The sequence below is a fragment of the Lipotes vexillifer genome, unplaced genomic scaffold (genome assembly GCF_000442215.2).
Source record: "Lipotes vexillifer unplaced genomic scaffold, Lipotes_vexillifer_v1.1 scaffold269, whole genome shotgun sequence".
Taxonomy (NCBI): Eukaryota; Metazoa; Chordata; class Mammalia; order Artiodactyla; family Lipotidae; genus Lipotes; species Lipotes vexillifer.
Genome location: NW_006799885.1, coordinates 178240 through 205251, shown reverse-complemented (window position 1 = coordinate 205251; position 27012 = coordinate 178240). Strand labels below are relative to the sequence as shown.

Genomic DNA, 27012 nt, shown 5'->3' with positions numbered 1-27012 from the left:
TGTGACTTAGTTCACTTGGAATCATCGTACCTAAGTCCACTCACTAAGATGCTACGGGATAAAAAAAAAAAAAAAAAAAAAAAAGTGATATTCCAAGAAAAAAGTTGCTGGTTCTGCTCCCAACTCAATCACACACGTACTTTTCCTAGATACAGCCATCGTACCTCAGTCGTGGCAGAAGTGCTTTATGCACATATTTCATTACATTTAATAGTTTTTAAAAGTTTACTCAAGGGTCAATCTTTAATAAAATTAATAATTTCTACGGCTGCTTCATCAAAGATATTCTTTTTTTATATATATATATATATTTCTTTTTGACAACGCTGCACGGCTTGTGAGATCCTAGTTCCCTGATCAGGGATCGAACCCACACCCCCTGCATTGGAAGCTCAGAGTCTTAACCACTGGACCGCCAGGGAAGTCCCCCACCAAAGACATTCTTAAGTGAAACTGGCAGGGTTGTTTTGTTTTGTGTGTGTGTGTGTGTGTTTACTGTGAGTGTGTGGTGGTGAAGAGTGCAGTGATTATTAGGATGCTTTGGTGCCACTGCCTCTATTCCAGCTAAGGTGCCAGCATTTTACCCACCATTGCTTTTGTGTCATCAGCGCAAATGTTAACAGAGTGCAAAGGGCAGATGATATCTTAGTATTGCTATGAAAACAAACAGTTTTGGTCTTGAGGATCCCTGAAAGGGTCTCAGAGACCCCTGGGGGTCCACAGACCACACTTTGAGAACCACCTCTCCAAGGTGCCTGCACGGGAACGGAAATGCCAAGTCTTGGTGTTTGTGCTTCCTCAGCTTTGCTTGATAATGTTTCAATGCAGCACTTTGTGGCTATTTGCACTGAAGAACCCCAAAGGCAGGGGACCCTTCTCTCACAAGGGTTCTCAGCCTCTAGGAGGTTTCTTTGAAGTATCTTCAAAGTCTTTTGTTCCATCTGCAAATTTGGATGAAAATAGGCATTTTGCTCTATAACATGTGTTTTAAAATAATGTTTTAACTAAACTTAGCAGTTAAGTTACTTTTCTTCCCCACAAATACATATGTCAAAATGTTGATCTATGAAGGTGCTCTATGTTCATCCTGTGACTTCCTGGTACCCCCTTAGAGAAGGAGAACTCCCGTGGATACCACGGGTTCAGCATGATTTATTGTGGAGAGTGTATTGTTGCGTACGGAGATGCCTGAGATTTTCAGGCCTGGGGAGCTGGGAGGATTTCTGGTCTTCTTGTGATCCCTTTCTGGGCTGCTGTCCCCACCATTCATGAACCCACCGACCCAAGTCAGAAACCTGGGTGTAATCCTACATGCGACCCATTTCCTTACCTCCCACATCAAATGGACCACCAAGTCTTTTGATTCTACTTCCAAAATATCTCTAGCATTCATCACGCACCCTCCCCACCACTGCTTTCATTTACGTTGTTATTTTCTCCCATAAGAATTAACATCTTTTTTTGCCTCAGTCTCATCTCCTCTTCCCCCACCCCAGCCTCTGTATAATCCAGTCTTTACACTGTAGACTTTCTAAAAGACTCATGTAATCCAGATAATCCTTATTTAGGATCTTTTAGGCATTCCCTGAAAGGATAAAGTTTGCTATTCTTAGCAAAGTATAGAAGATGCTTCATCTTTTGAGCCCCCTTTCTTCTGCCCTCCTGTATATCCCTCCTGTATGCCCTCCTGTATATCCCTTATTTCAATCATATCGAGTGATCTGTTTTGCAGGCCGCCATGCTTATATCTCCTTACCTTGGCATATTCTTTTCCCTACTTCTGGGATGTCTTCAACCCATCTGATTAGCCTGATAAACTTCTTATCCTTCAACACTCAGTCCTCTGAGAAACCTTCCCTGCCTCCCCTCCCCGCATCATTGTCCCACCTCCCAGCCAGAATTAGGCATATTAGGCGTCCCCTCCCATGTTTCCCATGGATCTCTCATAATACCTCCCATGCCACATTATAATTGCTTATTCGTCTATGTCCTTATTGACTGTAAGCCTGGGGCATGGATTATTTCTTACTCGTTTTTGTACATTCTTGCACATAACAGTACTTGGTATATAGTAAGTGGTCAGTGAATATTATTGAATAAGTGAATGAAAGGAGAGGTTAAGAACAGGTCACAGAATCAAAGATAGGAGGTGTTCTATGTACATTATTGAATATATGAATGAGTGTGTGAATGAATGAAAGAATGGGTCACAGAATCCAAGATATAGGAGGTGTTCCATCAACTCTGTTGAATGAACGAATGGAGAAGTTAAGAATGGGTCACAGAATCAAAGGGTTATAGGGGCAGAAAGGACTTGGGGGACTCTCTCCTGCTATCTTCCTCTCTCAGAAATGAGAAAACGATTTGCCTGAATTGTTTAACTGGGCTGGGTGGAGGTGATGAACAGTGCCACGAACCTTCCCATGGATGTGGCCTAGCAATGACTGGAGAAAGTCATGTGCTTCCGGAAGAGACTTGCCGACAAGAACAGGGGCCATGGCCTGCACCACAGGGGGATGCCACAATCTGAGTGCCAGAGAGCACTTTTGTGGTTGGAAGTTTGTGGCATTCCAGACTGTAGAGTCTCCCCTCTGTTACTGGCTGCTGCTCTCCATCTCTGTCCTCAAACTGTGCCAAGACTGTAAGATTTTCCTGATGACGGGGCATATTCTACATCTGGAATCCATGGTCATAACAACCAGAAGTTTCCTGCCCTTTTTGGTTGAGGTGATTATGATACAGAGCTGGGTAGCAATAGCAACAATTTTGAGGTAAGCTCTACTATTTAAAATACACTGTTCTCTTATCTGAGATTTCTAGGTGCCTGGGAGGGAAAGAAAGGGAAAGCTATGTTCACTACGCGCTAACTCTATATGCCAAATACTTTACTTACATAATTCTGATTTACCTTGACAATGACCCTATGAAATTGCAGGTATTAATATCCTGTTCTGTACATGAGACAGTGGGCCTGTAGATGTTGGTAGGGTCTAGTAGGAGGCAGAGCGGGATTCGAGTGGCATTTTCTGGTGCCAAGGCTTGTGCCCTTTCTGTTTTGCCACGCTGCGTCATGTTCCAGAAATGTTGTGGGTTTTTTGGTTAGGCAAAACCTGTTGTCACCTCATTTTATCAACTGGGTGAATTCTTGAAGTTTCACGTATGTTGTGAGGAGGAGTATCTGTAGCCGTCTGGTTCAATGTTGTCTGTGCTTTGGCGGTTTGCACAAGCCTTGCCATCTCTGCAGGACCACGGGGCCTAGGAGAGGGAGCAGGTGTTATGACCCTGCTTTACAGACAAGGGATCTCAGTAATGGGAGGGTGTGTCCCACAACTGTCTGGTTCATCTCTGTGGTCATAACATCCAGTCTATGGATTGGTATTTAGTAGGTCCTCCAGTTTTTTTAAATAAACATCAGGAGTTACATACCTGGTAAGTTCCAAATTCAGCCTGGAAATCAGGTCTTCGGATCTGAGCTCAGTGCTCTGTCCACTGCTAAACCATCCTGCTTTTTCCCAGAGCCCTAAGCAGAGAGATGCAAGAGTGAACTCTCATTGGCCTGTGTGGCATTTGGGAACGCTCTGATAAGGCTATCTGGTGGATTTCCACAAATCTAAATAAGCACATCTGGCCCCTTAGAATAAGATCACTTTCTTGTTTTTGTTGCTCTTCCTTTAAATACTTCAATATAGGATTTTAAATCATTTCCTATCATGAATTTGGTAAAGTAGCAGGATACAAAATTAATGCACAGAAATCTCTTGCATTAATTCTTATTACACTAATGATGAAATATCTGAAAGAGAAATTAAGGAAATACTCCCATTTACCATTGCAACAAAAAGAATAAAATACCTAGGAATAAACCTACTTAAGGAGACAAAAGACCTGTATGCAGAAAACTATAAGACACTGATGAAAGAAATTAAAGATGACACAAACAGATGGAGAGATATACCATGTTCTTGGATTGGAAGAATCAACATTGTGAAAATGACTATACTACCCAAAGCAATCTACAGATTCAATGCAATCCCTGTCAAACTACCACTGGCATGTTTCACAGAACTAGAACAAAAAAATTCACAATTTGTATGGAAACACAAAAGGTCCCGAATAGCCAAAGCAATCTTGAGAAAGAAAAATGGAGCTGGAGGAACCAGGTGCCTGGACTTCAGACTCTACTACAAAGCTACAGTAATAAAGACAGTATGGTACTGGCACAAAAACAGAAATATAGATCAATGGTACAGGATAGAAAACCCAGAGGTAAACCCATGCACATATGGTCACCTTATTTTTGATAAAGGAGGCAAGAATATACAATGGAGAAAAGACAGCCTCTTCAGTAAGTTGTGCTGGCAAAACTGGACAGCTACATGTAAGAGAATGAAATTAGAACACTCCCTAACACCATACACAAAAATAAACTCAAAATGGATTAAAGACCTAAATGTAAGGCTGTAAAACTCTTAGAGGAAAACACAGGCAGAGCACTCTATGACGTAAATCACAGGAAGATCCTTTTTTGACCCACCTCCTAGAGAAATGGAAATAAATACAAAAATAAACAAATGGGACCTAATGAAACTTAAAAGTTTTTGCACAGCAGAGGAAACCATAAACAAGACGAAAAGACAGCCTTCAGAATGGGAGAAAATATTTGCAAGTGAAGCAACTGACAAAGGATTAATCTCCAAAATTTACAAGCAGCTCATGCAGCTCCATAACAAAAAAACAAAGAACCCAATCCAAAATGGGCAGAAGACCTAAATAGACGTTTCTCCAAAGAAGATATACAGATCTCCAACAAACACATGAAAGGATGCTCAACATCGCTAATCATCAGAGAAATGCAAACCCAAACCACAATGAGGTATCACCTCACACTGGTCAGAATGGCCATCATCAAAAAATCTACAAACAGTAAATGCTGGAGAGGGTGTGGAGAAAAGGGAACCCTCTTGCACTGTTGGTGGGAATGTAAATTGATACAGCCACTATGGAGAACAGTATGGAGGTTCCTTAAAAAACTAAAAAAAGAACTACCATAAAACCCAGCAATCCCACTACTGGGCATATACGCCGAGAAAACCATAATTCAAAAAGAGTCATGTACCACAATGTTCATTGCAGCTCTATTTACAATAGCCAGGTCATGGAAGCAACCTAAAGTGTCCATGGACAGATGAATGGATAAAGAAGATGTGGCACATATATACAGTGGAATATTACTCAGCCATAAAAAGAAATGAAATTGAGTTATATGTAGTGAGGTGTATAGACCTAGAGTCTGTCCTACAGAGTGAAGTAAGTCAGAAAGAGGAAAACAAATACTGTGTGCTAACACATGTATATGGAATCTAAAAAAAAAATAAAATATGGTTCTGAAGAACGTAGGGGCAGGACAGGAATAAAGACGCAGACGTAAAGAATGGACTTGAGGACACGGGAGGGCAAAGGGTAAGCTGGGACGAAGTGAGAGAGTGGCATGGACATATACAACACTTCCAAATGTAAAATAGATAGCTAGTGGGAAGCAGCCGCATAGCACGGGGAGATCAGCTCGGTGCTTTGTGACCACCTAGAGGGGTGGGATAGGGAGGGTGGGAGGGAGACGCAAGAGGGAGGAGATATGGTGATATATGTAAATGTATGGCTGATTCACTTTGTAATAAAGCAGAAACTAACACACCACTGTAGAGCAATTATACTCCAATAAAGATATTTAAAAAAAAAATCATTTCCTTGCAAATCAAAACTACAATGAGATATCATCTCACACCAGTCAGAATGGCCATCATCAAAAAATCTAGAAACAATAAATGCTGGAGAGGGTGTGGAGAAAAGGGAACACTCTTGCACTGCTGGTGGGAATGTGAATTGGTTCAGCCACTATGGAGAACAGTATGGAGGTTCCTTAAAAAACTACAAATAGAACTACCATATGACCCAGCAATCCCACTACTGGGCATATACCCTGAGGAAACCATAATTCAAAAAGAGTCATGTACCAAAATGTTCGTTGCAGCTCTCTTTACAATAGCCAGGAGATGGAAACAACCTAAGTGCCCATCGTCGGATGAATGGATAAAGAAGATGTGGCACATATATGCAATGGAATATTACTCAGCCATAAAAAGAAACGAAATTGAGCTATTTGTAATGAGGTGGATGGACCTAGAGTCTGTCATACAGAGTGAAGTAAGTCAGAAAGAGAAAGACAAATACCGTATGCTAACACATATATATGGAATTTAAGAAAAAAAAAATGTTATGAAGAACCTAGGGGTAAAACAGGAATAAAGACACAGACCTACTGGAGAACAGATTTGAGGATATGGGGAGGGGGAAGGGTGAGCTGTGATAGGTCAAGAGAGAGACATGGACATATATATAACAAACGTAAGGTAGATAGCCAGTGGGAAGCAGCCGCATGGCACAGGGATACCAGCCCGGTTCTCTGTGGCTGCCTGGAGGGGTGGGATAGGGAGGGTGGGAGGGAGGGAGACAAAGAGGGAAGAGATATGGGAACATATGTATATGTATAACTGATTCACTCTGTTATAAAGCAGAAACTAGCACACCATTGTAAAGCAATTATACCCCAATAAAGATGTTAAAAAAAAAAATCATTTCCTATCTACCTGACATTTCTCAATACAATGATTGGAAAAGGATCGATTATCCAATAATAGACTCATGGAGGATGCACACCAGGAAGATCCCCAAGATCATCTAATGCAGTGTTTTTAAAACTAAAAAGAAAAAAAATTAGTGAACCCTTGTCTTTAAGGAGAGCGCTCCTGTATAGATAAGATCAAAGTTGGGCTGCAGGTTAGCCGTGTGCTGAGGTGAAAGATAAATGGATCCACACAACCGTGACCTTCCCTGGAGTCCTAGGGTTTTTGAGGGTATGGTTTATAAATCACTCATCTATTCTAAACCCCCTTATAGATGAAGAAACCGAGGCACCAAGGTCCTTTGTGACTCACAGAAGTGGCTGGATCAAGAAGATGGTGATGAAACTTGTTGCCATCTGTCCGAATTTCCAGTATTGTTTTAAGCACCATTCTGCTTTGACTATAAAGAAAAATTACCTATTTTTCTGCCTGTTTCGGTGCAGCTCCTTGAGCTAAGAATGGTTTTACATTTTAAAGCGTTGTTTAAAAACAATAAGCAATGGCAACAAAAACAAAAAACAAAGAATATGGGACAGAGACCGTATGTGCACCACAAAGCCTAAAATATTTACTGTCTGGCCGTTCACAGAGAAAGATTGCTGACCCTGCTTTACAGGATTCACTACTGTTGACGTTAGTGTGGAAATACCAAAAGAATTTGGCTTTCTTCTAAGTAGCTTCGAACCATGTAGATTGAAAACAAAGCCTGAGTCGTTGAGAATATTTATATCAGAAAGCTTTTCAAGTGAAAGCTTTAAATGGCCCTATAGCTTTTCATCCTTTTCAAATACCAGTTATTGGTGGAGGATAAGCTAGGTAACTAAGTTCTTATAACATGTGGGAGAATATTGCAGCCAGAGGGCTGCAGAGAGTTCTAAGTTCGATAAGATGAAAAAGAAGTGGTGTGGTTATTCAAATAGAGAATTGGGGCATTTTACAGACTCCCAAAAGGTTAACAACGAGAGGAGCTGACATACGAATAATATAAGAGGTCACTCCCGGGAGACGGCCAGGCTCATTTTGGGGCCATACATCTGTGTGTCAGAGGAATTTATTGCTGTTGTTGAGCATTTACCTTGGGGTCGAACCTTCATCTGAAGCAACAGTAGACATATTCCCTGACCTCAGCCTTATCACTTGATGCATTTCCAGAAGGACTGAGCTTTGTTGGGAAGTGGAATGGATGTTTTCTTCTCTGGAGCATTGCTCCTGGTGACAGACAACTAGAAAACAGGGCCAGGTTTCTTTCAGGTGAAAGACTTAGCAAAGTTTTCTTAGTGAAACCCCGAGTGGGCATGCCTGGGGAAAGTCCGGGAAGAAAGGAAATCACCCCTGGAATTCTTCAAAGAGAATTAAGTGGACAAAACCGGTGGACTCCGGGTTGTTAAGGGGCTGTTAATCCAGCTCCAGGATATTCTGGCCCTTGGAATTGCCCTGGTTTGTTGGTTGCTTGTAGATTTTGTTGTATCCACTGTCTTTTGTCTTTCTATCATTGACTTCATATGTGTATGCCAGAAGGTGGGCAGGGAATAGAAAGGGAGAGAACAAATAAGAGAACATTTGACCACTAGATAGCAGCCCTGGCACAAAGCCTGGTTCCAGCAAAGGTTAAAATTGTTGGCCTAAATCAGTGTTTAAAGTTGACTTTTGAGTTAGGGTTGTCCTTGTAAGTGGTGTTCTTTGGTGTCATGGATTCTCATGCATAACCCAAAAAAATATTCTCCCACAATTCCATAGCACCATCTCCTTTTGTGAGTATGTGGGAGCTAGGAGCAGCTTCCTCTGCAGCTTTTGTTTTATGTGTATTTAATCACTAAATAAAAAGCAATTTCCTCTCCCTTGCTAAATCTCTTATCCCCTAAGGCTCTTTTCCTTCTGGATATCCATGTATTTTTAGTCAATAAAGGGCTTACTGTGTGAACTTTTCTGTGGCAGTCAGAACAGTTATGACTGTGATATGTTTCATTCCAAGGTGCCTGCTGTCAACACTTGGTAAATGTGCCCACAAAGAAATGTATCATTCTAGGTATAAGCTAAGATTTTGCTAAGTAGCCATTTATCTCTCTATAGAGGGCTGTTCTTAGACTACAGAGTGCATTATTATGTTATTACGGCTCTTTGTTGTTATTAAGTTCTTTTTTGATCTATTAAGAATTTCCTGGTGATTTCAGTAGTTTGGTAATTTGTCGTTCATCTTAGAACAGGTATTGGTAATGTTGGGATGAAAACATTTATACAAGAGGAAATAAAAGTCAAGGAAGCAGATAATCAACCTATTTATCAGCCTTAGCAGACAATTTTTCTGGTAACACCATGGTAGCCATGGTAAATTTACTTCTGATTGCTTGAGGGGACAAATTCTATATGCTTTTTGTAACATGGAGGTGCCTGAAAGGGTTAACCATCAAGGAATCAATCTGTGGTCTAACCAGTCCTGTTTTGGTCTCTCGATTGGCCTCTGGCCAGTGGGTTCATACTATATTTTCAAACGTCCCCTCCTTTTTAATTTGCTACAACATATGTGGTGATGAGTACATATGTACACACATAGATAGATAGACGATAGATTTGTTTGTTTGTTTGGAGATTTCTAAGTTGCTCTAATAATAAAAGACTTCTCTTGCTTAATGTCTTTTTCAAAATCTTACATTTGACAGAAATTTGGCTAAAGTTTAGAGAGAAGCAAAAATAACCTTTTAGTCTGTAATCTCTGCAGCCTCTGGCAACTTCACACTGAGTGGCAGGGTGGCCAGTTTTGTGCAATAAACCCAGCTTAGGCAAAAACTACAGTACCAGCTGAGGCTATGGTTTAGAATCCAGAGGTGAACAACCCCAGAAAAAAGTCTCAGGCCTTCACTCAAACTTAAGTGTATTTGTTTTCTAGAGCTGCCATTACAAAGTACCACCAATTGGACGGCTTAAATGCCAGAAAAAAATTTCTTTTAATAATTACTCTTAATCGATAAGCTCCTATGACAATTATATGCAATAATTTAATACAAACCAAGCAAACAGATATTGTTTTCCCATGATTCAAAAGAAGGTCAAACGAAAGTCATGTATTGTCTCACTGTTCTGGAGGCCAAAAGTCCAAGATCAGGGTGTCAGCAGGACCATGCTCCTTCCGAAGGTGCTAGGGCAGTATCTGTTGTGGGTCTCTCTCCCAGCTTCTGGTAGTTTCTTGACTTGTGGCAACACAACTGCAGTCTTCACATGGCTTGTCTGTCTCTGTGTGCAAATTTCCCCTTTTTATAAGGACACCAGTCATACTGGATTAGGGCCCACCCTAATGACCTCATCTCAACTTGATCGATCGCCTACAAAGATCCTATTTCTAAAATCGATGACATTCACAGGTACTGGGGGTTGGACTTCGGCATCTTTTGGGGGGACACAATTCAACCTATGACACTTGGTTTTCATCTTTAGTTTGCACAGTTTTTTTTTTTTGCGGTACGCGGGCCTCTCACTGTTGTGGCCCCTCCCATTGCGGAGCGCAGGCTCCGGACGCGCAGGCTCAGGGGCCATGGCTCACGGGCCCAGCCGCTCCGCGCCATGTGGGATCTTCCCGGACCGGGGCACGAACCCGTGTGCCCTGCATCGGCAGGCGGACTCTCAACCACTGCGCCACCAGGGAAGCCCTAGTTTGCACAGGTTTAATAAGCCTGGTGATTGTTTTTTCAGTTATGGCAGACAAAAAAACTTCAAATTTAGAAGGAAGAGACTCTGTGTAGGGCATAATAGCAAAAAAAAAATGTCAAAAGACTGTTAAAGTAGGAATAGTAACTTAAAATACCATTGCTTGGGGCTATATAATATGGGGGCAAGCTGCTGAAAAGTCCCAGGAGTTTCTGAGAAACATCTCAGAACATAATAATCATGTTACAAACATAGTAATTATGTTTCACACGTCCTGTTTGAGTATGTATGCATTTTTAAATCCCATCAAAACAAAATAAAAACATGGTGACTACATCAAGGTACTTCGGTACTTTTTGATTACCTGAAATACTACTTTTTTGTCAGGTTGCTCATATTCCGAAGGTATGAGTTTGAACCTCGCTTTGTCACTAAGTGTGTATATTAAGTAAGCCTTTTGGAAACTTGGTTTCCTGGTCTGTAAAGCGAAGAGAGTACAGTCTACCACGTAAAATTATTGTGAGGATCAAATTTGCTGGTGAATATTAAAACACACAATATAGAACCAGGTACATTTCCAGTGCTTTATACATGATTGTTTACTCATTCAACAGATGTTTATTGGGAACCTGCAGTGTTCCAGGCTTCATTCTAGGATTCATTCATTCACTCAGCGATGATCACTTAGTGATTTGGTAGTAGAAGCACTGACCTCTGCATTGGGACATCTGAGCTCAAGTCCCGTCTTTTTTGTGAATCAATATGGGACCTCGGACAAATCACCAGCTCTCTCTAGGCCTCTGCCTAGAGGCTAGACCTATGAACTCGATCTCCAAGGCTTTTCCATCACTAAAATAATACCTATAACAAAATTCAGTTTCAACAAATAGAATGGTAGTTCTTGATATCCTGCGGATCCATTGTATCATCCCGGGAAGTTACCTTCTGGGCTCCTGCTTTGCTCTCTGAAGTGGGGCGTACCAGGACGAGTGCTGTTTTCTGATAGTAATAATAGTAACACTGACAGCCACCCCTTACTGAGCTCTTGACAGTGTGCTACATACTTTTCATACATTCTTGCTTCTCCAAATAGGGTACATGTTTCTCCAAAGCAGGTGGGTATCCAGAGGGAAATGGTGCACCTTCCAGGAGAATAAGTGTTTCTGGATGGTTTGTGAGAAATATCCCCATATTATTAAGTAAGGACAAGCACAGCTATAGTATAGAGTGCAGAATTCACTTGGAATGTTAAGCTAAAACTCAAAGAAATTTGGGGCTTCCTGGAGGGGGCATCAGCTTCAGTCCCACGTTTCCCCAGGCTGCTGTTGTCTTTTCTTGGCCACCAGGGAGGCTCTGGTGGAAAAGTTTGCAAAACAGGCTCTTTTCCCTATTCTGTGTTTGACTCACATGAGAAAAATAGAATTGTCATTTATAATTTGGAAAACAGTTCTCATTTCCAGTACAGACAACGGCTACCTTTCTGATTATTAAGCCCATTCTTCCTTCTTCTTTAAAATATTTATTTATTTTTTTTTTGGCCACGTTGGGTCTTCGTTGCTGCGCACGGGCTTTCTCTAGTTGTGGCAAGTGGGGGCTAGTCTTCGGTGTGGTGCGTGGGCCTCTCGTTGTGGTGGCTTCTCTTGTTGCGGAGCACGGGCTCTAGGTGCTCAGGCTTCAGTAGTTGTGGCTCACGGGCTCTAGAGCACAGGCTCAGTAGTTGTGGTACACGGGCTTAGTTGCTCCACGGCATGTGGGATCTTCCCAGACTAGGGTTTGAACGTGTGTCCCTTGCATTGGCAGGCGGATTCTTAACCACTGCACCACCAGGGAAGTCCCAAGCCCACTCTTCTTTCTCATTCATACATGCGGCAAATATTTGAGCGTGTGCTCCGGTGAGTACCATTCTAAGTGCTGAGGATACAGCAGCAAGCAAAACAAAGCCTTCTCTCTTATGGAGCTTCTATTCTAATAAACAGTTATGTTTGAGGGGAGACCTGAGAAAGTAAGGGAATCAGCCATGTGACTCTTTTGGGGGGAAAAGGCTTTCAGGCAAAGGGAATAGCAAGTGCAAAGGCCCTGAGGCAGGAGCCTACTTTATTAACAAGGCAGAGTGGTAGCAGATGAAGCCAGAGGGATACAGATTATGTAGAGCCTTGAGGTCAAGGTAAGGGTTTTGGATTTTATTCTGAGAAATGTGAGAGGCCATTGTGGAGGCTTTGTGGATGGAGTAGTGGAATTGGAGATATTTTTAAAAGCTTACTCTGGCTGCTGGCTAAGAATAGTGGGGCAAGAATTGGAAGTAAGGCAACCAGTCAGAAGGCTACTGCCAATCTGCAAAATATACAAGCAGCTCATGCAGCTCAATATCAAAAAAACAAACAACCCAATCCAAAAATGGGAGGAAGACCTAAATAGGCATTTCTCCAAAGAAGACATATGGATGGCCAACAAACATGTGAATATACGCTCAAAATCACGAATCATTAGAGAAATGCAAATCAGAACCACAATGAGGTATCACCTCATACTGGTCAGAATGGCCATCATCAAAAAAATCTAGAAACAATAAATGCTGGAGAGGGTGTGGCGAAAAGGGAGCCCTCCTGCACTGCTGGTGGGAATGTAAATTGATACAGCCACTATGGAGAACAGGAACAGCATGGAGTTTAAAAAACTAAAAGTAGAACTACCATTCGACCCAGCAATCCCTCTACTGGGCATATACCCTGAGAAAACCATAATCCAAAAAGATACATGTACCACAATGTTCATTGCAGCTCTGTTTACAATAGCCAGGACATGGAAGCAACCTAAATGTCCATTGACAGACGAATGGATAAAGAAGATGTGGCACATATATACAATGGAAGATTACTCAGCCATAAAAAGAAACGACATTGAGTTATTTGTAGTGAGGTGGATGGACCTAGAGTCTGTCATACAGAGTGAAGTAAGTCAGAAAGAGAAAAACAAATACCGAATGCTAAAGCATATCTATGGAATCTAGAAAAATGGTACTGATGAACCTAGTGGTAGGGCAGGAATAAAGATGCAGACGTTGAGAATGGACTTGAGGACACGGGGGAAGGGGAGGCTAGGGCGTAGCGAGAGAGTAGCATGGACATTCATACACTACCAAATGTAAAATGGGTGGCTGGTGGGACGCTGCTGCATCGCACGGGGAGATCAGCTCGGTGCTTTGTGACCACCTAGAGGGATGGGATAGGGAGGGTGGGAGAGAGACGCAAGAGGGAGGGGACATGGGGATATATGTATATGTATAGCTGATTCACTTTGTTATGCAGCAAAAGCTAACACCACATTGTAAAGCAATTATACTCCAATAAAGACGTATAAAGAAAAAAATGAAAAAGGCTACCTCCATAGTCCAGGCATAGGGTGCAGTGCTGTATACGAGGGTGGGAGTTGTAGTAATGGTGAAAAGTGGCAAAATTTGGGATGTATGTTGAAAGTAGACCCAACAGAATCCACAAATGAATTAGATGGGGGGGTTTGGTGAGAGAAAGAGGGTAGAGGAGACTGGCTGTGGCGTTTTGGTCTAAGCAGTTGCAGGGATGGAGTAGCTGCCGTTCACGTTGAGATGAGCAGTTTGATGGAGGAGACAGGGTAGTTCCTCGGTCACTGGAAGACCTGTGGCCACTTTATATGAGAATATTGAAACTGGCTTAGATACTGTTTGGAACTGACTCTGAAGATAAGGAGCGATGTGTTAATTTGTGATACCTTTGTTTTCCTCGTGGACACTTCCAACAATAATTTGCAAACGCTGCTGTGTGCAAAATGCTCATTTTGACCCAGGAGGCCGCTCTGCTATCTCAGTCTGCGGACGTTTATCCTCTCCAGACTTCCTCTCATTTCCCCATGCCCTCACGTCACCTTTTCCTCAGCTGGACTGGTGACAGGGATCTGGTTGTCTTCTCCACCCTGGCAGTTTAAAATAACTAGCAATTCTTGTATTTTCTTCTTGGCCACGCTGACAGCGGATGGGTGCCCCCGGGCATCGGTGTCCCGTAACTGCGGTCTCCGAGTCTTGGTCCTGCAGAGCGGATTACCTGTCCATGCCTGTCACTCAGACTGTGGACTTGGAGCCCCGAACCCCTGAAAGGTCTCTTCGTTGAGGGCAGAACCGGTGTGGGGGGATGTGCTGAGGCTTTCAGGCTACAAAGGGACAACTGAAAAATTGGCAAGTAAATCGGCCTAAATGAGGATATGGTTTATGCTCAGAATCACAAAACGGGTTCCGAACCGCCTGACGTGCAGCATACTAAACCTTTATGAAACATTAGAGAGGTCACTGCTTTTGTCCTCCTGGTGCCTCTTTCCTCTCGTTTCTTCTGTGACCCACAATGAGCCATTGTTAAGCCTGCCCTCTAGCTTCAGCGATAGGTCCAGGGAGTGACACATGACCTGCAGCAGGCAGTCAGAGGAGGAAAGACCTTTCTCCCATGGTACGTCATTGAGAGTGAGAACCCAGAACCTGCGCGGCCAGGTTTTTAGCCTCCTGGGAAAGGTGGCCTGAGAGGAGGATGTTAATCTCCGAGAAGAGACTAGAGGCAAATGAGAGGGACCCCTGATGGTGCTTTCCACACCCTCTCTGGTGCTAGCAACATTGTGTCCCTCTCAGTGATGTAGGGACCAAGAACATTACCTATGGCTTCCTGCAGTCCTGGTTGTCATTTACAACCAGAGAAGCCCTACTACCTACCCCTACTATGGGCAGGGCTTCGAGGGGAAATACAAAGGTGACTTGATCACGGTCCTGCCCCAGGAATGTATAACCTAACAGTCTGATTTCAAGAGTAGTGGGGACTTCCCTGGTGGTGCAGTGTTTAAGAATCCGCCTGCCAATGCAGGGGACTCGGGTTCGATCCCTGGTCCGGGAAGATCCCACATGCTGCCGAGCAACTGAGCTGGTGCGCCACAACTACTGAGCCTGCACTCTAGAGCCCGCGCTCCGCAACGAGAGAAGCCACCACAATGAGAAGCCAGTGCACCGCAAAGAGTAGCCCCCGCTTGCCACAGCTAGAGAAAACCCACATCTGGCAACAAAGACCCAATGCAGCCAAAAATAAATAAGTAAGTAAGTAAATAAACAAAACAAAACAAAAAAACCTAAAGTAGTGAGTAGGGTAAGGTAGTTGGTCAAATCTGCCCTTAACAAATCAATAGATGGTGAGTTTTTAAAATGTGAAGAATCTGGAAACATTTTCCTTAGGTGAGTTTATCTAAACGTTGGTCACCAGAATATTAGCTTACTCCACAACTGGGCTGTTTCCTGTTTGATAGCTGGCAGAGGAGTGAGCCCTCTTATGAGTGAATTTCCGGCATCGTCTGTTGAAATCCTTTTCATCCTCTGAGGTCCATTTCCAAAGCCACCTGCGCAATTGGAATGATTTGCTCTCTTACGCACACATGACTCTTGCTTGATGGTACTAGTCATTGTGTTTCATAGGATTGTGCATTCCTGGCTTCCCTGTTGATTATAAACTGTTGGCCTAGAAATTCGAGGCGCCCTGTTGCAGAGAACAGTTCCCTGAACATGGTAAATGCTCAGTAAATGTTGAATTAAACCAATTATCAGCATTGGTTTTACTAATAACTTTTGTACACTGCTCCATAAACTTTGCAAACTGCTTTTGTATACAGTTGCAAGGAAAAGTCTGTTGTATGATTTAAGGTTTGCATTCCAGTTATAACTGATAATACTGATAGTGATGTGTGGCCTTTAGCTATGGATGTGCATTAGGTGGAAAGTGAAAACATGGAAGATTTGTAGATGAAAATGAACCAGAAGGTTAGGGACCAGGTGAACACACCTGTGGTCACAAGAAGAGGGTGTTGGCTGCCAGAGGACTGACCATGAGTCAGCTCCATCCAAGCGAGTCCTGAGAGCTTAATCCTCGTTCTCTTCAATACCTGCTGGTGAGATTCATGTGGACCGACTGGTGGGAATGGTTTGTGGGTAGATTTAGAAGTGAGGCTTTTCGGCTTCCATCTCCACTCGCTTTCACCTCAGCCAAAAGCCGTGAAAATTAATAGGCGACTCCTTATATATTTTTTTCTCTCTCCTACCGATCTTTCTGAATGAGGACCTTCTAAGTTGAATATCAGTCCAATTAAATGCATCTGATTAAAACTGTCAAACTGAAAGGGAAGTGAGTTGAAAAAAAAATGCAGCGAGAGTTGTGGCTCTCAAGTTACCCAGTTTCTCAGCTTGAGGACTGAATTGTAAATAAATGTGTTAGGTAGTGAAATTTGGTTTTGTTTTCCCCAAAGGAGAAGTATTTGCCACATGGAAACAAAATGTATTCAGCATATTCTCATTCTGTAATTGCACCGTTTCTATTCTTAATTCTTCGAGTTTCTGATTTAAAGGGAAAAACACTAAAACAGACTGTTGTGTAAAATTGACAGGAATGAGTGTGAACCTGGCTGTCAGAGACATAGCAATGGAAATAGCTTCCTGTTCTGGAGGTTAAAAATAATGGATCTAGGAGGGAGTTATTTACACGGGCAGTTCGGAGGCTTCCCCAGGAGCCTCAGTCAGGAGAGCTGTGAGATCCACGGTGGAGGCTGGATGTGCGGGGAGCGTCTGCAGGAGAGTGGCCTGTGCGCTGCCCTGTGATTATGTGCCACTGTTCCCTGCTGGTGACAGACCAGGAAACAGAACAGCCTCGCAGCCCTGGGTGGGGCTGGGGGATGGGGTGTGTGCGTGGGGGGAGCCTCAGGTTGGGAAAGAGCGTCAAAAGTCAAGCCTCACTTGTTCTGAAGTTCGTGATGTCCGGCAGATTAATCCCCTAGATTGCGGGAATGCTATTCGAGCATCCCAGTGAGAGAACCTTTTCTCATCATGCGGTGTGAAAGGCTTGGGGTGGGGTGCTGGTGGGTGGCCGTGCAGACCTCGCTGAAGCGGAGCTCCCCGCAACTGGAGCAGGGAGAATGAAACTGAATGTGAAAATAAAACAACAGCCCAGAAGAAGGGAAACAAAATTAATATTTGTGGGAGAAAAATCCTTGTTGCCGCCGTTTTATGAACTGAAAGCCTATTTGTCGAAACCTGTCAGGATTTTTCTCTAAACCTCTGCAGGTCCCAACTTCTCTTGCATTCATTTCTCTGGGTGCAACTCCCACCTTTTGCTTGACCTCAGGTGATGACAGAATAATTTCGGAGATGTTTCTCTTCTGGTCTCTGGTCTGGCTCCTTCTAGGTCATGCCTTACAATTATTTGCTGGTTTGTTACTTGAATAACCTCGATTTCAGGAGAGCATTTTTGGAAAAGTGATTAATAGAATATTGCGAGTTTAAAAATATTCCTTAGGTAGCCGAGTTTCCTTGCAGTGCACAAGAGAGTGTATGTATCTCAGTGAGTGTGTCTGCAAAGCAGGGAGAAATGGATGGTTAAGAAATATCCCGGGGTTTTAAAGGACATAAATTGGTCTGTTTAAGAAATGCTTTGTTTGATTGTTTGCTTTTTCTGGGCTGTGTTTTGGTGAGGTTGAGAAAATTGCTTTAAAAGTGGATATCAACTATTTGTATCACTCTTTTTTTTTTTTTTTTTTTTTTTTTTTTTTTTTTTTGGCTGTCAGAGACATAGCAATGGAAATAGCTTCCTGTTCTGGAGGTTAAAAATAATGGATCTAGGAGGGAGTTATTTACACGGGCAGTTCGGAGGCTTCCCCAGGAGCCTCAGTCAGGAGAGCTGTGAGATCCACGGTGGAGGCTGGATGTGCGGGGAGCGTCTGCAGGAGAGTGGCCTGTGCGCTGCCCTGTGATTATGTGCCACTGTTCCCTGCTGGTGACAGACCAGGAAACAGAACAGCCTCGCAGCCCTGGGTGGGGCTGGGGGATGGGGTGTGTGCGTGGGGGGAGCCTCAGGTTGGGAAAGAGCGTCAAAAGTCAAGCCTCACTTGTTCTGAAGTTCGTGATGTCCGGCAGATTAATCCCCTAGATTGCGGGAATGCTATTCGAGCATCCCAGTGAGAGAACCTTTTCTCATCATGCGGTGTGAAAGGCTTGGGGTGGGGTGCTGGTGGGTGGCCGTGCAGACCTCGCTGAAGCGGAGCTCCCCGCAACTGGAGCAGGGAGAATGAAACTGAATGTGAAAATAAAACAACAGCCCAGAAGAAGGGAAACAAAATTAATATTTGTGGGAGAAAAATCCTTGTTGCCGCCGTTTTATGAACTGAAAGCCTATTTGTCGAAACCTGTCAGGATTTTTCTCTAAACCTCTGCAGGTCCCAACTTCTCTTGCATTCATTTCTCTGGGTGCAACTCCCACCTTTTGCTTGACCTCAGGTGATGACAGAATAATTTCGGAGATGTTTCTCTTCTGGTCTCTGGTCTGGCTCCTTCTAGGTCATGCCTTACAATTATTTGCTGGTTTGTTACTTGAATAACCTCGATTTCAGGAGAGCATTTTTGGAAAAGTGATTAATAGAATATTGCGAGTTTAAAAATATTCCTTAGGTAGCCGAGTTTCCTTGCAGTGCACAAGAGAGTGTATGTATCTCAGTGAGTGTGTCTGCAAAGCAGGGAGAAATGGATGGTTAAGAAATATCCCGGGGTTTTAAAGGACATAAATTGGTCTGTTTAAGAAATGCTTTGTTTGATTGTTTGCTTTTTCTGGGCTGTGTTTTGGTGAGGTTGAGAAAATTGCTTTAAAAGTGGATATCAACTATTTGTATCACTCTTTTTTTTTTTTTTTTTTTTTTTTTTTTACTTTTTATTTTATATTGGAGTAAAGCTGATTAACAATGCTGTGATGGTTTCAGGTGCACAGCAAAGCAACTCAGCCATACATATACATGTATCCATTCTCCCCCAAACTCCCCTCCCATCTAGGCTGCCACATAACATTGAGCAGAGTTCCCTGTGCTATACAGTTAAGTCATTGTTGGTTTTTTTTAACACTCTGGAACGTTTGGATCTCCTTATCACTGCTTGATGGGATTAGAGCCTGAATTCTTTAGTTTTTGACCCACTCACTGGCTTCAGCACATTTGGAGGGGGAATATCCTTGCTCAGTTAGGGTCTGGAGGGGGGCAGGAAATTAAACTTTGCCTTTGGGGCTTTGCCAATAGATGTGTTGAATTCTTCAGGCTTTCGAAATCAATTTTTGACGACAGCAGCAGAGAAGAGGCAGAGAGGGAATGGAGAGATCAGAGTATAGGAATAATGGATATTTACCTCTTAATGGTTTATCTTAAAATAAAGAGTAAATACAGTCCTTATCACTGAGAATTCTCTTGCTGATTTCTGTTTCCAGAGGGTGGAAGGATAGCTGTCTGGGGGTGGGAGGACAGCTGCTCAGAGCTTTCTAGAAGTTGCTATTCAGAGGGCATCTGGCAGGGGCTTTGAAAAGGAGCCTTGGGCCAGGTGTTGAGAGATTTGGGTTTGGGGTTCCAGTGTTAGCAGTAGGTTAGCTGTGTGCCTTTGATGCAATCAGGTAACCTTTACAGTATTTAATAGTCTCAGTAAAATGACAAGACTGGACACGGATGTGGTTGTAATTCTTTGTGGTTCTCAAAACCCTGATTTTATGTACCTTGTTAATTGCCTCATACTACAAAGTTCTAGACCAATCTTGACTATGTCCAGCTACTCTAGTTTGACAAAAACGTAGAGTCTACAAGTATTTCCTTTTGAAACATACATTTTCCTATGTTAGTTCATTTAGTGAGTGTTAATAAAGATCAAAGGAGAGATCCTTGAACGAGATCTTCAACCTTTCTTACTGGAGTGATTTTTAAATCTTTTAGTTCTCTTACTATTTATAAGATCGTTCCCATGTGATTTTTCTGAAGGATGAGGTATTTAATCGGGAATCAAGACAGGGGCTTTGCCAAAGGAACATAAAATTAATCCTATTGTTGAAATGGATGTTGACTGCTTGGTGTTTGGTAAAAGCATCCCTACGAGAAGCTGTTGGGGAGATGGGTAGCTCTGTGTTCCGCCGCTTTCAGGAAAGATGAAAAATGTTGAAATCAAATGGGAGGAAGGAAATGTGGCAAATCACAAGGAGCCGGACTGTTCTTAACAGAGAAAACTCAATTTTGTCTGCTTTTTTCCAGCAAATTCCATTTGATATTTTATATCTTCTTGATAACTTAATAAGGAATCTCAGGAAGGAGTTGCAGAACTTTAACTTAGTAAAAGAGAATTTGTCATTTGTGACATTTCTCCTCTAAAGAGCAGGGGAAGATCAGTGTATTAGCTTGTAGTTCGTGCATTACTACTTGCAGCTATTTCTATTGGGAAAGGAAACAGCATGTCATACAGCAAAGCTTGGCACAGTGGGGCATTTTGGCTCGATCCCTAAACCTTCACGGAACTCTGCTAGGGACCAGGCATTGTGCTAGGCATACGTGGGATCTGTACATAATAAGAAAATCCCTGCCTTCAAGGAACACCACCACTCAATTTTTTAGAAGATAAGTCCGTAGCAGGCAGTTCATTTAGAGTAATGTAACACCAATATTTAAACAATGGGAATGTTGGGTCTGCATTCAAAATAGGCACAGACTCCTCCTACTTCCCACCTGCGATCACCTTGAGCTGGCCTCCCTCTTCCCACCTTGTACCTGCGCTCTCCTTTCCACATGCGGCCAGAACAAACCTTTGGAAACCTGAGTCACAGCATGTCACTGCCCTGCCCTTCCCCCTCCAGTGGTTCCCAGTTGCACCAGATGCTGCCAAAGACCTTTCAGTTGTTTACAATGTCCTACTGATAGGCATGGCCTCCCTCCTTTATAACTCACACATTTTCTCTCTCTCTCTCTCTCTCTCTCTCTCTCTCTCTCTCTCTCTCTCTCGCTCTCTCTCGCTCTCTCTCGCTCTCTCTCGCTCTCTCATTATTTCTCTTTCTCTCCTACTGTTCTGACACTCACTCACTCACTCTACTCTCCCCACACTGGCTTCCTTGCTGGTCCATGCACATGCCAGGCAAGTTCCCACATCAGGGTGTTTACAGCGACCCCCTCTGCCTGGGCCCCTCTCCCAGAGATGGCTGCCTGACCAGCTGCTGGTGTCTTTCAAGTCTTTGCTCAAATGTCACCACAGCCTCAGTGAAGCCTCACCCCGACTACCTTATTTAACATGACAACTCACCTCCTACCCCTTACCTCCAACCCTCCTTGTTCTGCTCTGTATCTTTTCCCATACACTTATCACCCTCTGGCTTACTGTAGGATTTACTCATTTATTCATTTTGTTTAACATCTGTCTTTCTCCACTGGAATGTAAGCTCCAAGAAGGCAGGATCTTTGTTTAGTTCAACGTTGTTCGGTCTAGAACAATCTAGAACAATGCCTGACATGCAGCAGGCACTCCCTCATTATTTGTTGAATGAGTGAGTGAATGAATGAGAAAGAGAGACTAATTCTGACTGAGAGTTCTAGGCAGAATCATGAGGAAGAATCCTTTGAGCTGGCTGTTGAAGGATGGGCAGAGTTGGACCGTCGGGTTTTCTGGGGAAAGACAGTCCAGGTCAAAGGAATATTTTGAGCAAAGGTAGAAAAGTGGCGGAGCCCACTTGTGCTCCTGGAACAGCAAAGAGTCCCAACTAACCGGTGCCGGGGGCCAGTGAGAGCACTTAAGGGTGGACAGATAAACTAATGGATAGAAAAATAACGAAAGGCGACCCTGGGTGGAGTGAGGGAACAAATTACTAATCACTGTCCATGTTGAGAGGGCAGGCGAGTCGAGGGGTTGGAATCTCAAACAAGCAGCGTGCGTTGTCCCTTTAAGAAATCAGGGAGAGATTGTCCCTTTTAAGAAATCAGGAATGTGAGTAGTGTTTGCTAATGAGATCTCATTTTTATATAGTACTTGACTGTTTTCAAAACATGGTCACATGTTCAGTATGATGGAGGCTTCAGAACAACTATGTGAAGTTGGTATAATAGCTAATAGGCAGGTTTTTATTTACATGATTTGATCAACTTAATTGCATTTTACTGTATCAAGCCAGCTAAGTGACTCGTAGTTAGAAAGCGGAGAAGCGGCTTCCCACTGCCTTGGGGCTCATCACACTGTGTTTCTCCTTCTGCCAGTCTGCCTCTTTCATTCCCACACAATCCTAAAGATGTCATGCTGGGATTTTTCACCAGGGTACAAGCTTCTTCCCATTTCCCCCATCATCGAAAGTAGCGGTTTCTTCTTTATCAGATCCATCTTTCTCTTTCCTCCTTTTCCACTTCACTTTATCTGGAATAATTATGAGAATGATGAACACATGTAGAAGGTGGGTGTGTTTTTACCTTGGCCTGTTCAGCATCCTTTCAGGCTTAGGCTGAGACGGTCTGAGCCAGCACCTGAAGTGCTCTAAAGTTGTGTCTGTCTTTCGTGTGGTTCGTGGGTGGAAGGGCAGAGGAAGCATGTCCACGACTCCGTGTGAGTGTCTTCAGGCTCGCTTGTTGCTCGCTTTGGGAGTAAACCTGATCTTCTTAATTCCCCCAGATATTAGTAGGCAGGACGAGGCGGAGGGAGAACTCAGCGAAGGAGAACACTGGTATGGGAACTCTTCAGAGACGCCGTCGGAAGCATCCTATGGAGAAGTCCAGGAGAACTATAAGCTGTCCCTGGAGGACCGGATCCAGGAGCAGTCCACCTCCCCCGACACCTCCTTGGGAAGCGGGACCCCCAGCAGTCACACGTTGGAGCTGGTGGCACTTGACGGTGAGGTCCTGCGAGACCCACTGCAGTGTCCAGATCACCTCTCCCCCGGCGTGTCTTCTTTGTGTGATGACGATCCCGTGGGCTCCACCAAGCCCTTGAGCAGCAACTTGAGACGGCTGCTAGAGGCCGGGTCCCTCAAACTCGATGCCACGGCCACGGCCAACGGCAGGGTGGAGTCCCCTGTCACCGTCGGCTCGAATCTCTCCTTTTCCCCACCGTCCCACCATGCCCAACAGCTCAGCGTGCTGGCCAGGAAGTTGGCAGAGAAGCAGGAACAGAATGACCAATACACTCCAAGTAACCGTTTCCTATGGAATCAAGGTAAGTGGTTGCCAAACTCAACCACCACCTGCGGCTTGTCCCCGGATTCGGCCATCCTCAAACTGAAAGCTGCAGCCAATGCTGTTCTGCAGGACAAATCGCTGACCAGGACGGAGGAGACCATGCGATTTGAGTCCTTTTCCTCCCCTTTCAGCTCCCAGTCTGCCAGCTCCACCTTGGCAGCTTTATCCAAGAAAGTCAGCGAGAGAAGCTTGACTCCTGGCCAGGAACACCCGCCCCCGGCCAGCTCTTTCCTTTCCCTGGCTTCCATGACCTCCTCAGCGGCCCTTCTGAAAGAGGTCGCAGCAAGGGCTGCCGGGACCCTTCTGGCTGAGAAATCGTCACTGGTGCCTGAGGACCCTCTCCCGCCACCGCCTTCAGAGAAGAAGCAAGACAAAGTGACCCCGCCGCCACCTCCGCCACAATCCTTGGAATTATTGTTACTCCCAGTTCCTAAGGGAAGAGTGTCTAAACCCTCCAACTCAGGTATGGATGCTTTCATTTCCATCATCTTGTAAGTCTTTTTTTTTTTTTTTTACCTGTCAGCTGCAACGTCTAATTCATTGCCTTCTTTGCTTGGGTTCCCCATCGGATCTGAGGCAGGAATAAAAAAGCAGGAGCATGACAAAATACTTTAAGTAAGCAGCCTAGGGGGTTCTTTCATGTATGTGTGACGCAAAAAACTTCACCAATAGCTTTAGTTTTGAAAGGTAATGAATAATCTTAGAGACATACAGTACTCCTCCGTTGCATAGAAATGATTTTTTTTTTTCTTACCAAGTTCAGGCTAGGTCCACACAAGATATATTTAACAGGGGAAGATCAAAGCACCTTCGTCATGGAGTGCATGGCATCCCTGAACAGACGGGAGAAGAAAAACTCACTGCTTTTGAAACAGTTGATAAGAGAGCGCTTACCGTCCTACTGCCTCCATGACAAATGGACTTTTGTATCATCAGTAGCTATTCTGCCCTAATTTACCACACTGTATACTTTCATGTTAGTATTTATATTAATTTTTTGTGGAACGTAAGCCTTTACTTATCGTGTTCTTCCATAATATCTTGTCACACAAGGACTCTAAAGAGTATTGTCATCCAGATGTAATCAAAGCATTTCCTGCAAATGCTTTATTTTATTGCAGTCCAATCAGATTCTGAAGGAATGTGCATGTGGAAAATGTGAATCATGGGTTTTTCTTGTGGAGACGGTCTTTCCAAAGGAGAAGTGGCCGTTTTATAGAGCCTTGACATTCACAGTTATTCATCTGAGGGAGAAACTTAGTCACTTGAGTCCTCACAGTGGAAACATCATTTCTTGTACTGCTTTGTTTCTAAATTATGCCCATGGTAAGTACAGGGCCCCAGAGATGGATATATGGAGTTTCGGATGTCTCTTGAGGATATCCTGCCAGACTGGAACAGGAAGTGGGCCATGTGTGTCCTCATCAGTAGAAACGCTGCCATTGTGTGCGTCTAGCCAACTTTTGATTATTTGCAGCCATGTTGATGACAGGGGCTTAGAATGGCAAATAACTGACTGAACAATCACAGCTAACATCAGTTTGATGCATTTATGACAAATTTCCATTTAAATTGCTGAGTGAGCTATAGGCACTCATTATAATTACTGGAAAACTTGTGTAAACAGCAGAACAGAGCTAGGCAAATGGATATGTGGAACTTTTATGACTCTTTAAGTGATCCAAACTGCTCAGTCCAGGGTTTCTGAAGTGTCAATAAAATCCTGGAATCTTGATCAATTCTGAGTTTCCCTACTCTTCACTTCTCACTCGCCATCTGGGGAAATAAAGAGAAAAATAGCTAAAATTAGGAAAAGGGGGACAAGCAGAGGGAGTGGGGTAATTTTGCAAGGGAAAAAATCACTCCTGGTTTATAGAAATTTCATTTAGGGGTAGGAGCAGAAAGAGAGGTATGGCTATCTGTGTAAAATGTCACTTTTTAAGTATTCTCCATCTGGTTATTAAATAACTGTATTAATGATGTTTCTCCTGTAAATTCACCTGGACATTAGTTACTAGGAAAAGCTTACACAAAATTAGTAATAAACTTGAGTTGGCTAAAGGCTTGGAAAGAGGGAACTGATAAAACTGTCTCCTGACGGCAGACTGTAATGGCTTTGTCATTTTCAAGTGTCTTGGGTGTAACCAGCAATAGTTATGAAGTGTGATCTTTTCACTCAAGTGACTAGATGCACGTGAAGATGGGAGAAAGGTCATGAGCTTCCAGGGTGGGCGATAGACTGTTTGCCTGTTTCGTTGTAGGATCTACACTCTAGGGATGAGATGTGCTCCCTTTTTGGTTTAAATGCACTTAATCCATGCCCATACCTCCACAGGCTTCTCAGCAGAATTGAATATGGAGATCTATACGAAACTGAGTTTTTCTTTTTTCTTTACTGAATGTATTCTGTTGCTGAAACACTTAATATTTGAATCAATGAACATGTTCCAACTGAAAGAGGAGGGAAAAGAAGGGGCTCTGCCACCCCTTTTGCTGATGGACAGGGACCTGTGTCCCCTGTTTTCCACATGCCTCTGTTCACAGTCCAAGGCTTGGCAAAGTGGCTCCATTGACTGAGTGATTGTATTAAAAAACAAAACAAAACAAAACATTCATTTTGTACAACTCACACAAGACAAAAGATCACTGCAAAGAGAAACACGAGGGCTCTTGAAATGATCCCCTGTGTGTCCATGTGGGCGCATCCTAAATTCAAGTTGTGTTTCTTTAAAACTTTTACTTATCAAACCATAGTTGCTTTACAATATTGTGTTAGTTTCAGGTGTACAGCTTCAGATTCTTTTCCATTATAGGTTATTACAAGATGTTGAATATAGTTCCCTGTGCTATACAGTAAATCCCTGTTGTTTATCTATTTTATATATAGTGATGTGTATCTATAAATCCTTTACTCCTAATTAATCCTTCCATTCCTTTCCCCTTTGGTAACCATAAGTTTGTGTTCTATGTCTGTGAGTCTATTTGTTTTGTAAATAAGTTAGATTCCACATATAAGCGATATCATGTGATATTTGTTTTTCTGTCTGACTTTCTTTACCTAGTATGATAATCTCTAGGTCCATCCATGTTGCTGCCAATGGCATTATTTCATTCTTTTTAATGGCTGAGTAATATTCCATTGTGTGTGTGGTGTGTGTGTGTGTGTGTGTGTGTGTGTGTGTGTGTGTGTGTGTGTATACCATATCTTCTTTATCCATTCATCAGTTGATGGACATTTAGGTTGGTGGACAAGTTCTGTTCTGTATTGCATGGACTGGAAATAGGAGAGGGGGTGCCTCTGTGCACTTTTCACTTAAAGTGAATGTCATCGCTTCCCAGCATCCTAACTGGATTATGGGTTAAGAAGTTGATAGAATATCTGATTTTGTTATTTACTTTGTACCATGGAGAGATAATTTGGCTGGTGTCACTTGAATCACTGGTTTTTGAATCTGAGGAGTGGAAGGGAAGGTGGGTCTTCTCTGTCTGCCCTCTCCTCTCCCTTTCTCCACACGGTACTGTTGGTTTCAGGGCCACCTGGGGGCTGGATTTGGATGTGGCTTGACTTTACCTAAAAAGCATTATGGGAATGCAGTGAGAGCTGTCACCCATGCTTCGAAACAGTTCTCGTGATTATTTTTTTCCTTTACTT

At 43.3% G+C, this 27012-nt stretch overlaps 1 protein-coding gene across 1 annotated transcript in view; it reads left to right on the top strand.

The window, feature by feature from the left end:
• Positions 1-27012, top strand: part of ZNF827 (zinc finger protein 827) — a 184060-nt gene that overhangs the window by 18801 nt on the left and 138247 nt on the right. The window contains exon 2 of the mRNA XM_007471998.1: positions 22798-23823. Coding sequence (XP_007472060.1) covers positions 22798-23823 — 1026 coding nt within the window. The remainder of the gene's footprint in view (positions 1-22797; positions 23824-27012) is intronic.